Here is an 11,970-nt window from a genome sequence, read left to right as displayed (position 1 = left end):
TAGCTCTCTGCTTTACATATTTACCTCATCGCTTATTACTTCCTTATTTACAACCTTCTCCTCTCCCCAGGAGCACATTGCTTTTCATTTGTTTTGTCTTCGTCCTTCTTACACACTTCCATTCCTTCTTTTCACTCTGTAATGATTTACGCTTTCTAACTCTAACAACTTGTTTTATTGATATTATTCTTGACCTTAAAAATAACACCAAGGGGCCGGCCTGGTGGCGTAGTGGTTAAGTTCGCATGCTCTGCTTCGGTGGCCCAGGGTTCTCGGGTTCGGATCCCCAGCGGACCTATGCACTGCTTGTCATGCCATGCTGTGGTGGCGTCCCACATACAAAATAGAGGAAGATCGGCATAGATGTTGGCTCAGGGCCAATCTTCCTCACCAAAGGAAAAAAAAGTAAGAAGAGAAAGTAGTAGAGGAGAGAAGTTGGGAAACGGAAATAATGATAACCGCTACTATTGTCAAGTGTTTACAGCATGCCAGGTATTTTCTATACACCCTCAGAACAACCTTGCAACGTCGGTATTGCTACTCTCATTTTTAAAATGAGGAAATGGAGGGTTAAATGACCCACCTGAGGCTAAACATCAAGTAAGGGTGAGAGACCAGATTGCATCCCAGGTGAATTAGACCCACCCTCTTGCAACTAGAGCAGCTAGAGACAGGTAAGGCCTTACCAGCAATTGCTTCAACTGAGACTCAAAAACAATAGCATCATTAGTTACCAACAATTATCTAGAAATAGCCATTACGTTTTCAGCATGACAAAATTTAAGATTTTCTCATCCTTATATGCAAACCCCTTCATTTTACTACATGGACACACACACGGACGTACAGACTCACACACGCACATCCTTAGCCAAAAATCTCGTATTATGATTTACATCCTCCTCATCTTTACACTTGTGTCTGGGTTACATCTGTCCCTTTTTAGTTTTGACCCATGCAACCTTCTAAGATTTTCTTTATTTCTTCCCCTTTTGCTTTAATTCACGCTTCTCCTCCTCTTCCTTACATCACTTTTATATCAGCCCCTCCTTTTCTCTTTTATTTCTCATCTCCCTCATTTCCTACGCATTTCTCTTCCTTTAAGAGTGTTGCATCTAGCAGGTTCTCAGTAGATATCTATTTTGAGCTCCATACTTTTCTCATATCTGCCCCCCTCCTTTGTCTTGGTCTTTCTCATCATTCCTCCTCCCCTACATCCGATTCCCACTCAGCTAGCTCTCAATTGCCCACACCCCTTCCGTTAGTCCTCTCTGCTCCTCACAAACTTCGTCGGTCGTCCCATCCATCTCTCACCCCTTTTCCCGCCTTTTTCCCCCAAGGTTCCAAAGCTCGAGGACCTCATTGTCTTCCTCCCCCCATCCTCCAACCAGCCCTCAAGGCAGCCTTGTTACCATAACGACAGAGCTTCTCAAAGCTGAAGTCAAGGACCTGGTTGCCAAGGCTTCCGCTTCTCCGCCTCCAGCCCCGCCCGCGCGCCGCGCAGCCTTGGCGCCTGCGTAGTACGCAACGCGAAGGGCCTCGGAGCCGGGGCGGGGCTTCAAGCGAGAGGGAGGGAAGCCGGAGAAAGGATAAGAAAGGGAGTGGAGCTGGCGCCTACGGTGGCCGAAGAGGGACGCGCCGAGCCGGAGGCTGCAGGATGGTAGGCTGTGCGAAGAGCGAGGGGAGGGGAGGGGGAAGCGAGGGGCGTGGGCTGCACCTGCGAGGGTCCTTGGGGGCCGCCCTCGGTGGGAGCCGCTCTCTCTTCCTCCGGTCCGCAGAGGCCCTCTCTTACCTGGGCGGGTGGGCCAGCCGGCCTCGGAGGGAAGAGCAGCTGGAAATGGCTTTGAGGGGAAGGGGCGGGAGGGGGCGCATTTGTGGGGCGGAAAGGTGGGATTAGGGGCGGCAGGACCATCCCGAGCCGGGGGGAGCGCGCGGGATGAGATCCAAGGGGTCCCGACCACTGCCGCAGGGAAGTCGCCAGAGGAATAGGGGCGCGGGGGCCTGTTGGCGGAGGGAGGCAGCGGGGTCGGGGGTCGTCAAGACCCTCTGCCCCCCTGCAGCCCGGAGAGGAGCGGCGGCCTGCGGAGAGAGCGGTGTGTGGGAGGGGATAGTTTTCGGGTCCGAGGAGTGGACGTCCCGCCTCGCGTTATCGCCCTGCTCGCCTAGAGGCTGGGGTGAGGAGGGAAAGCCAAGTGGGCTCGAGGTCTTGCTCTCGGGGACCCGGGCTTTGGGTCCCCGGCTCCGTGCTCTTAGCTCTCCGTCCCCCATCCCATTCTCTTTCCGGAACCCAGGCCTTCCGTCTTCCTGCTCGCTTCCCACCCCCCGCCCCCATCTTAGACACGCACGGCTCCCTTGTGCCCCTCTGTTGCTCTCCCACCACGCTAGGAGCGCTTCCTCTTCCACACCACCAAAAAACCCATGAATTCTGATCTTTACTAGATTAGTACTGTTCCACACACCCAGGGATTCCAGCCCTGGTCATGTCCATGGAGAGGAGAGCTGCAGGGAGAAGGAGATAACTCCAGGATGAGTCCTGGACCCCCTGGCACCGGGAAGCTGGGGGTGCACGGGGTAGTGAGGGCTCTGCCCTCCTCCCCACTCTACCCAGCTTGCACTTTGTTCCACAAACATTCCCTAGGGGAGCCACCCTGGATCGCTGTGTCCTTTCTGAGGAATTGAAAGGGAAATTGGTTCTCTGGTATCTGAGAGGGAGTGTGGGCCTACCAGGAGGCACCCTAAAAGGAAGAAAAGAGAAAAATATCAGTGGCCAAATGCCTGGATGGCTGAGGAGAGAGGAGGGTGAAATTTGGGGGTCCCAATACCACGTGCTAAGGTGAAGGGTACACCTGGGCATAGGACTCGCATTGGAGGGCACCGTGTTAGGGACATCAGCAAGGGTGTATGGCTGGAATGGGTGGAGGATTGAGGTAGCTTCTTGAGGCACAAAATATTCGATTTCAGCATAGTATATAGAAGGAGCATGCAAGAAAGCAGACGGCTCTGACGTCAGCTGTGGGCTGATGCGAAGCATTTTACTTAGCTTTGGAAGGCAGCGTCAGCGAATAATAACAATGATACCTAATGTGTTACAGTGCTTGCCATGTGCCAGGCACTGTTGTATATGTCAACTCTAATCCCTCCTAACAACTTTGTAAGGTAGGTACTTTTATTATCTCGGTCTTACAGACCGGGAAACAGAGACATAAAGTAATTGCCCAAGGCAAATTACTCAACTAGTAGAGCCAGGATTTAAACCCAAATGACAGACTGAGAAGCTCCGACACCCCCCAGAAGGAAAGGCACCTGTTGGTGGGAATACTCAGAGTCGACAGCAAGAGCTGATTTTTGAAGAAAGTAGGAGCTTCAAGTAGAGAAGAGTTAGATGGGATAAGTTTGGGGTTGTGTGTTTATGGAGGAAACAAACTCAGAGAACCAAACCTCTGACCCTCAGCTCTGCCTCCCCACCCCCAGATGCGATTCATGCTGCTGTTCAGCCGGCAGGGGAAGCTGCGGCTGCAAAAATGGTACCTGGCCACATCAGACAAGGAGCGAAAGAAGATGGTTCGGGAGCTTATGCAGGTTGTTCTGGCTCGCAAGCCCAAGATGTGCAGCTTCCTGGAGTGGAGGGACCTCAAAGTTGTCTATAAGAGGTGACTCCCCACCTACTTTCAGACCTGCCTGGATCCTGCTTGATTGGGGTCTGGCAGTGGGTTCAGATGGCTGAGTAATAAGTGGTCCCTTGGGTCAGGGAGAGCTGGGAGCTAAGGACATCTGGAGGGCGGTGAACTCCAGCTTCCTGTACTTTCCAAACTCGCCTTGAAGAAACTCTTGTTCCCACCTGGTTTTGCTCAAGCCTGACACCTACTTCATACACATACCTCTGTCCCAAAGGCCCTATCTTGTCCATTGCACATGTCCCTTGCTTCAAGATCCTGTGCCACTTTTCCCAACACACACACACCCCCTTTCTATTTCCTTCTCTGAGCAGGTGGATTAGTTGGCTCAGGTTTTTTGCTGAATCAAACTGAACAGGTCAGAGGGCAAGAGGGAAGGAGCTGTGTCTTTGCCTGTGCTTGTGAGAGGCCCTGAGAGGCAGAGTGAGTTACTATTTGCATGCCCTGGGGCCACCTCACCTGTGTCCAGTAGGGCGCAGGCCCTGAGTTGGGAATGAGGAGAAATGGGAGATTTGAGCCCAGAAGGCCCGGGTCCTGAAGCAGGCCCAGCAGCCCTCCCAGCTGTCCCTCATGTGCCCCTGTCCTCAGATATGCCAGCCTCTACTTCTGCTGCGCCATCGAGGGCCAAGACAATGAGCTCATCACGCTGGAGCTGATCCACCGATATGTGGAGCTCCTGGACAAATACTTCGGCAGCGTAAGTCCCCCCACTCGCCGCAATTTCCATAGCTAGCGATCCCCTCTTTCTTCCGAACTCTGGGGCTCTTCCAGTCTCTGCCCGGGAAGACTCGGGAGAGGTGAAGTTGGAGCAGCGAGAGCAGTAATTAATCTCCCTCTGTAAGCCTTAAGCCTGCTAGCCATGCCCCTCAATCAGCCCAGGGGAGAAGGGTGGGGACCTGAATCTACCATTTAATCAGTCCATCTAGAGCTCAGCTCAGACTCCCCGCACAAGGACAGAGGCCATGTTCAGATTTTATCAGTGGTTCCTGGCCTTGACTTTGCATTGGAATCTTTGGAGAGTTTTTTAAAAATAGCGATGCCGGGTCCCATCCCCAGAGCTTCTGAGTTGACTGGTCTGGGGTGTAGCCTGGGCATTGGCAGTCAGCTCAGATCTTAGCTGGGGATTAGTAATAACTCCATAATTTATATTCCACTGAACAATTTACAAAGTGCTTTTAGGTTCTTTTGTTCGCTCCTCATTCTGTCCTATGAGTAGGTGTTGGTATCTCCATTTTCGGATGAGAAAACTGAGACTCAGAGAAATTAAATGACGTGTACATCTCGCTGGTTAGTGGCAGAGCCCAGCTTGGAGCTCAAGTCTTTTACCTCATGATCCCAAATCTCCTCCTTCTCTGCCCCACAGTGCCTAGGGAGGGAGGCTAGCCCAGCCACTGGTGGGAACAGTGTCACAGATTTTGGGGGTGAAGACAACAGGAACCACAGTCGAGGGTGGATTAGGGCAACTGATATTTCATGATCACAGAGAAGGAGAAGGAAAAGCTGAACCAAGTGTTAAGGCGTAGGGGTTGGGAGGGCATAGACCTGGGGCAAGAGCTTGAGGTGAGAGGTAGTGGTTGTGAAGAAGACCATGTTGCCATGGTGAGAAAAGAGGCGGCTGGGGTGCAGGTGGGGTGGGCATGCACCTCGACACTCAACTCTACCTTCTCCCCCTCATCTTAGGTGTGCGAGCTGGACATCATCTTCAACTTCGAGAAGGCCTACTTCATCCTGGATGAGTTTTTGATGGGGGGTGATGTCCAGGACACCTCCAAGAAGAGTGTGCTGAAGGCCATCGAGCAGGCAGACCTGCTGCAGGAGGTACGGGCCCAGGACAGTGAGGAGGAGGAGGAGGAGGAGGAGGAGGAGGAAGAGTACCCAGGCGCAGGGTGCCCTCCCTCCCCTGGACACCTTGCCTGCCGGCCCCAGCTGCCCCCTTCCCGCCACTGAGGGGGCCCCCTCCCTGTGGTGTCTGGCCCCCACGGTGCCCGGTTGGCCAGCTTGTCCTCAGGCCCTAGCTGCTCGCAGTGGGAGGTGGGGGTGGCAGACAGCTGCCTGTGCCAATTCTCCCCAGACCCAGGGTGTCTTGTCCCAGCCGCATCTGCCTTGACACACGCTTCTCTTGGCACCTAGGGTTGCTCAGAGAATTGGACAAGGGGCACCTGATAATTCTTTTCTTCACTGGTGTCTTCCCTTCTTTTTTTCTTTTTTACACACACATACTCAAAAGCCTCTGCTTCTCAGAAGCAAAAGGCTGTGGGGATTTGGGGGTTGGGGTAGAGGCGCCTGACTGTTGGTTCTCCCTGCTATCTGGCGCCCCTACCCTCACCCCGTTACTGCCTGCCCCCTCTCTGCTGTGCCACTGCTGAGACTTGGTGCAGGAAGATGAGTCACCGGAATCTGCAGTGACGAGCAAGCCGGCCTGAGCTGGCTCTGAGGAGGGGGAGAGATGGGGGGACTCGTCTCTGCAGTGGGAGAAAGGGCAGGATTGAACTTGCCACCTCGCTGGTCCAGCTTCCCCTTCACACACACACACACACTCACACACTCTCACTTACTCTTGTTCCTGGTGCTGTGCTGAGACCCTAATGACTCATCTTTCTGCAGTTGGGTTCACCTTCCCCCAGGGACCTGATGCCAACCTCTTACTCCCTCCCCCTACTCTGAGAAAAGCACCGCCAGCCCTCGGAAAGCAGGTGTCCCAGCCGCTGGTCTCAACTTCACTCCCTCCCCCTCAGGGACAGAGGCTGAGCCCCCTGCTCATCAAGCTCCTTGGGCTTTGGGTTCTCTGGGTGGTGGTGGACTCAACCTGGACCCCCCTCTTTGCCACAGTTGGCTCTGGAGGGTGGTCCGGGGAGGCTGGGGAGCTCCCCTGAAGGGTCCCCAGCTGCTCCAACCTCAGACTCACATTGGCTTCTCTCCCCCGCCACCCCTGTCTCTCTGTGCCTCCCCTATCTGACTGTCCTCGTGACTGCTGTCATCTTGCCCACCTTCCCCTCCCTCATTCCCTGCCTGCCTCTCCTGGTGTCTCTGCATCACCCTGTCTCTCTGCTTTAGGAGGATGAGTCGCCACGCAGTGTGCTGGAGGAGATGGGTCTGGCCTAGCCCCCGTCCGGGCCGCGTGGAGATGCGGGGAGCTGGTGGAGATGCGGGGCACGAGTGGCCCTTTCCTTGGCAGGACCCGCCTGCCACTCCTCTGCTGCCTCACCTTCTCTTGGAGTGAGCTGTGGGCTCACGACCCTCAGACATTCCCTCTCTCCACCCCAAACCTCCTGTTTTCCCTGTTCCCACTGAACGTTTTAGGAGCTAGGAGGTAGGAAAATGTGTGACCAAGATGGGGGTGCTATTTGGCTTTCGTTCCTTGCCTTGGAAGAACTAATGTCACCCCCAACTTCCTCCCCTCCCTTATAACTGTAAATATATAAATATGTCAGGTTAAAGGGAAAAGGTTTTCAGGGCTCTTCTCTGCTCCCTGCCCCGTAACCTACCTCCACCCCTCCCTGCAGCCAGCCAGGGCAGCTTCTCTGCCCGGGACGGGGGCTTCTGTGTAGTGAGAGGGAAGTCCTTTCCACTCATCTGCCCCCTCCCCTTCCTTCTTGGCTGCAGTAGGGCCTCTGTCCAGTGTCGGGGAGGAACAACATAGTTAAATTTTTTCTAACCTTGCCACTTTGAGGGAAGGGAGGATTGGGGGAAGGGCAGGCTTTATGGGAGACTGGGCCCTGTCCCTCCTTCACTCCATGTTCTGGGTGAGGCAGGCGCTAAGGGAGTGGGGTGGGGGAAGTGTCTGGCTTTATTTCCTTTCCTCTGAAATAAAAGGAAAAACATTTCTGGACTTTGCCTGCCTTAGGCTCTGTGAAGGCAGGCAGGGCTGCTGGAATCAGTTAGCAAGGGAAGGGAACACTGCCCATTCAACTCTTCCCAGAACTAGAGTTGCCAGATTTAGCACCAGAAAAAACAGACACCTAGTTCAATTTGTGTGGTAATGAAATTTTTTTTAGGGTAAAGGTGTTCTATGCAAATGTGTCGGTTGTTTATCTGGAATGCAAATCTGAAATGCAGGTGTCCTGTATTTTTTCTGGCACCCTTACCCCAACCAGATTGGCTAGCTCAATGCCTCTGGGACCACGGGGTCTCCAGCTCCCTGAGCTGCCTTCAGCCAGCGAGGAGCAACTCCTGGGGACTGGGGACCTGGTTTCACTCCTCTGAGGTTTCTTTGTGGCAGATTTCATTCACCTGGTCTAGTTTTGTTTGGGGAGGAGACTCAGGAGTTCAAGGATGTATCCCACCTTCTGTGGTTAGAAAAAGGTTGAGAAGTGGCTAAAACAAGAATGTTTCTGTGGCTGCCAACCCCTTCTCCCCATATTTCTTGTGAAGTACATAAGACCAGGGAATTTAGGGAGCAGTAAGGTATGCCGACGGGTGAGGGGGAACAGGGGCTGCAGGGAGCTGCCAGCACTGCCTTAGTGGCCTGGGTTCACGGAAAGAACCTAGGTGGCGCAGAACAGCAGCACCTCATCCACTCTGCATCTCTCTGCCAGGCCCTGGGGACCGATGACTTTAACCGCCAACAACCCCAAGGTGGAAGTGGAATTTGGGGTTTCCTAATGGTTGTGAGCCTATTCCAGCCCCAACTGTGGCTTAAAGTGGTTCTGCCACTCCACCCTTGCTTTTGAGCAGAAGATGGGTGTAGGCGCTGGCGCTTCCCTCACCGCCCCTTGGGAAGGACCACGCAGGCCCAAGGGGACGGGTGAATAACCCAGAACAAAGTCCTAATAAAATAGTCACTTTTATTTCTTAGCAAAACTATTTCCTCCGTGAGGGGTATTTACAACAGAGTGGGGAAAGAAGGGGTAAATTCACAGCCATCGGGAGAGGATGGAGGCTCGTGGAGGCCCAAAGGGCGAAGACGGACACATTTCTTCACACAATTAACTGAACTGCCTTTTCCGGTTTCAGACAGGGACGTCCCAAGAGGGACTAGGGGTACAAGGCCCCGTTGGGGGAGGGAACTCGCACAAACCACCTGCCCACCTGGGCTCGCCCCGGGACACCCGTGAATGAGTTTGGGGAGTTCGGGCTTCGGACCCAGAACTGACAGGTCCCGGCACAGCCCGGGGGCGGGGCGGCCCGCGGGAGCAGGGGTTGCGGGGGGGGGGGGGGGGGAGCCCGGCGGCGGCCGAGGCGGGGCGGGGCGCATGCAAACACCGAGAGGGCAGAGGAGCGACACGGAGGGGGGTGCCGGCGCGCGCGGCGGCGGCGCGCGGGGGCGGGGCCGGGGGCGGTCACGGGCGCCGGAGCAGCACGTGCTCGATGTAATTCTCCAGCTCTTCCTGCTCCTGCAGCCGGCGCTCCTCTGCCTCCGCCGCCTCCTGTGCGCGACGCGCCTGGGCCTCCTGGCCGGGATAGTGGCGCAAAGGCGGCAGGGCGTGGTGGTAGTGGCGGCGGCGCGAGGCAGCGGGCGGCTGCAGTGTCCGCGGCCGGATGTAGTTGGGAAAAGGGTGGTAGGGCCCCGGGGGAAACACCTCGTCCTCCTCGCGATCCCAGGGCGGAAGCACCTCGTTCCAGTCGGGCAGCTCGTCTCGAGCGGGGGCAGGGGCAGGGGCGGGGGGCGGGGGCTGCGGGGAGCGGACGTGGGTGGGGACGGGGGCGACCCGCAGGGGTAGCACGGGCTCGGGAGGGGCGTTCTTCTTCCGCTTCCGCTTTTCTTCCACCTCCTCGATGATGCTGACCACGTCGTCCGCTGGCAGGTGGAGTTTGGTGGACAGCTCAATGAGGCTATCTATCGTCTGTGGGTCCATCTCTTCGTCGTCGTCGTCCTCCTCCTCCCCGCCCTCCTCTGCCCCCTCAGGCTCCTTCCGTCTGTGGCCGGGCGTCTCCTCCTGGGAGCGCTTGTCCTCTGCTGCGGCTTCCCCGTCTTCCTCCTCCGCGAAAAGTAGCGCGTTCTGCCGCGCCCTCTCCGCCTCCTCTGCCTCTGCCTCCGCCTCCGCCGCCTCCTCATCCTCTTCCCCCACCCTCTCCTCCCCGCCACGTCTCTCCTGCTCCGCCTCCTCCTCCTCCCTCTGGCTCCCTTGCTCCTCCTCTTCGTCCTGCTGCAGCCCCCGACCCCCCAGGCCGCGCTGCCGGGCCCCGCCCTGCAGCAAATACTGGAGCAGCAGGTCGGAGGCGAGGTCGGCCAGCCGCTCTTCCTGCGCCGCGGCCTGTCGTGTGGCCTCCGCCTGCCGCCGCCCTGCCTCTACCTGCGCCAGCCCTTGCTGTAGGAGGCGCTCCCCTGCCTCGGAGCCGCCCAGGAGTGAGCTCTCCGGCCGGCGAGCCTTGGGAAAGGGGGCGCCCAGGCCTTGGTACGCCTTGGACAAGGGTGCCAATGCCTCGCCTAGGTGTGTTTTGGGGGAGGACACTCCTTCCCCGAACTGGTGGGCCTCGGGAAGGGGGCCGCTCTCGGGCACACGCGCCTGGAATTGCGGGGGAGCTGGGGGCGGCAGGGGCGCGCGCTCCGGGACGCGCGCCTGGAACTCTCCCCAGGAAGCGCGCCACACGCGCTCCGGCCCGGGGCTCTCCAGGTTAACTCGGGTCAGCGTGTGCGTGCGAGTTTCCGTCTCTGCTGCCGCCGTCTCTTGCTGGCGCTTGGCGCTGCTCGGACTGAAATCTCGCAGTTCCTGGAGTAGGGAAGCTAGCGCCTCGAGCTCCTCAGAGGGGTCACCCGCCTGGGGACCATTTTCCGGAGTCTGAGGGCGAGACGGGGCCGCAGGTGCCTGGGTCTCTGGCGCCGGGAGGCTGTGGGTCTGGCTGCGCACGGTCTCGGTCAGCAGAGTTTCTGCTGCTTCTTCCGCTGGCTCCTTCTGGGAGCTGCCTGGCGCCGGGGGTGAGGCCGGGCGGTCGAGTGCCTGCAGCAGCACCGCGGCCAGCGCCCGGGGATCCACGCCCTGGAAAAGCTCTCCCTCGTCCTGCGGCTCTGAATTTCGAGCGGCTCGGACCTCTGGGGCGCTACCATCCTTCGGCCCGGGCACTGCGTCCTTAGCTACCGGCTCTTTATGCTCAGAGCTGAGCGGAGGTGGCTGCGCCTCAGGGCGCCCCGGGGGTGCTGCTCCCAACCCCTTGATCAGTAGAATGAAGCAGAAGAGGGCGGAAGCCGGCAATCTGAGCGATTTCATGACCAAGGGACTGCCGGAGACTGTGAAAAATAGAAGAGGCCAAAGAAAGGATTTCTGTAAGAATTTTCCGCCCTCTGATTATATGTTCCCTTCCCCCACCTTTAATCAGGAAATCCGGGGCTTCCCTGATCCCCCTAACCTTACCCAGAAGAGGGACGTAAGGAGCAAAGGAGGAAGATGTTTTGCCGATTTCTGGAGTCGTGTAAATGGGAAAACGCCCGCAACCCTCGCTCCCCCAGTGCCTCCTCGCCCCCTTCTCTGAACCATCTCACTGCCAGCGCCCACGTACTAAGCAGCAAGGATAAGGGAAAAAATCTCTACTCCCTCCCTACAGGACTCCCCGGATGGTGCGTGGGCGACTTCAGCAGCAAGAGAAAAGCGGCGACTCCCCCATTTACCAGGGACCCTCACCGGGGGCTCCCCGCTGTTTTTTCAACACCCCCATCTGGGAGGAGAGAGAGCCCTCCCTCACGCCCACGGCTGCCGAGGGTTTGAGGGACAGACAGCGGAGTATTTACCAGCTGGTGTCACGACGCGGAAGGTGGAGAGGAGGGTCGGGGCGGGATAGGGACAGGGGAAGATCGGGACGCGTCCGCCTCAGCTCCGAGCGGTGGCTAGGATACGAGCAACGGTCGAGGTCTGGCGTCCAGTGGGCTGGGCTCGGCTGGGTCGGTGCGGCTCCAGGCGGCTGGCTCGCTCCGGCTTCAGCACGCTGGACAGCGCCCGCGTCTCTGCGGCTTTATAAAGGGGAGCGCGCGGGGTCACGTGGGATCGCCCCGCCCCATTGACGTCAATGTTCATTCATGGGGAAGCGGGCGGGCGCCTAGAGGCGGGAGGACGCCCAGCGATTGGAGGATGCGGTCTTCTCCCGGTCCGCGCCTGCGCGCTGGGGTCCTCGGCTGGAGGGGCGTGCGCTAGCCGAGCACCGGGGAAATGAATGAAGGAAGGAAGGAAGGAATGAATGAAATGCCGAGGCGGGCGGGGCAGGGGGCTATGAATGAATGAAGGAGGGACGAAGAGAAAAGGATGAATGAATGAATGGGAGAATGAATGGAAGGGGGGATGCAGAGGCGCTGGAAGGAGGGAGGGTGGGTTACAGAGCAACTTGCGGCGGCGGGAGCCCGTCGCTGAGCGGAATAGGATGGGGGTAC

The 11,970-nt window shown here is 57.5% G+C and overlaps 2 protein-coding genes across 3 annotated transcripts; one reads left to right on the top strand and one right to left on the bottom strand.

The window, feature by feature from the left end:
* Positions 1-1,559: 1,559 nt before the first annotated feature.
* Positions 1,560-7,503, top strand: AP1S1 (adaptor related protein complex 1 subunit sigma 1). Of its 2 annotated transcripts, none has more exons than XM_058569105.1 (5): positions 1,560-1,660; positions 3,472-3,650; positions 4,263-4,371; positions 5,355-5,492; positions 6,729-7,503. In XM_058569105.1, the coding sequence occupies exons 1-5, from the start codon at positions 1,658-1,660 to the stop codon at positions 6,774-6,776; spliced, it is 477 nt and encodes a 158-aa protein (XP_058425088.1). In that variant the 5' UTR covers positions 1,560-1,657; the 3' UTR covers positions 6,777-7,503. The 2 variants fall into 2 exon arrangements, with proteins under 2 accessions (XP_058425088.1, XP_058425089.1); XM_058569106.1 differs by lacking the exon at positions 1,560-1,660 and adding an exon at positions 2,117-2,174.
* Positions 7,504-8,438: 935 nt separating this feature from the next.
* VGF (VGF nerve growth factor inducible) lies at positions 8,439-11,694 on the bottom strand. Its single transcript, XM_058569097.1, has 2 exons — positions 11,338-11,694; positions 8,439-10,839 (listed from the first exon to the last, which is right to left on the bottom strand). The coding sequence occupies exon 2, from the start codon at positions 10,817-10,819 to the stop codon at positions 8,954-8,956; it is 1,866 nt and encodes a 621-aa protein (XP_058425080.1). The 5' UTR covers positions 10,820-10,839; positions 11,338-11,694; the 3' UTR covers positions 8,439-8,953.
* Between the last annotated feature and the right edge of the window lie 276 nt (positions 11,695-11,970).

The sequence above is a fragment of the Diceros bicornis genome, chromosome 26 (assembly GCF_020826845.1).
Source record: "Diceros bicornis minor isolate mBicDic1 chromosome 26, mDicBic1.mat.cur, whole genome shotgun sequence".
Classification (NCBI taxonomy): Eukaryota; Metazoa; Chordata; class Mammalia; order Perissodactyla; family Rhinocerotidae; genus Diceros; species Diceros bicornis.
The sequence above is the reverse complement of the archived record's forward strand: the minus strand, read 5'-3'. Positions and strand labels throughout refer to the sequence as shown.

Coding starts and splice junctions, on each gene's coding strand:
- VGF (XM_058569097.1), bottom strand. CDS start 10,819: ATGAAATCGCTCAGATTGCCGGCTTCCGCCCTCTTCTGCTTCATTCTA.
- AP1S1 (XM_058569105.1), top strand. Junction 4,372..5,354: donor TGGACAAATACTTCGGCAGC/GTAAGTCCCCCC, acceptor CCCTCATCTTAG/GTGTGCGAGCTGGACATCAT. Junction 5,493..6,728: donor AGGCAGACCTGCTGCAGGAG/GTACGGGCCCAG, acceptor TCTCTGCTTTAG/GAGGATGAGTCGCCACGCAG.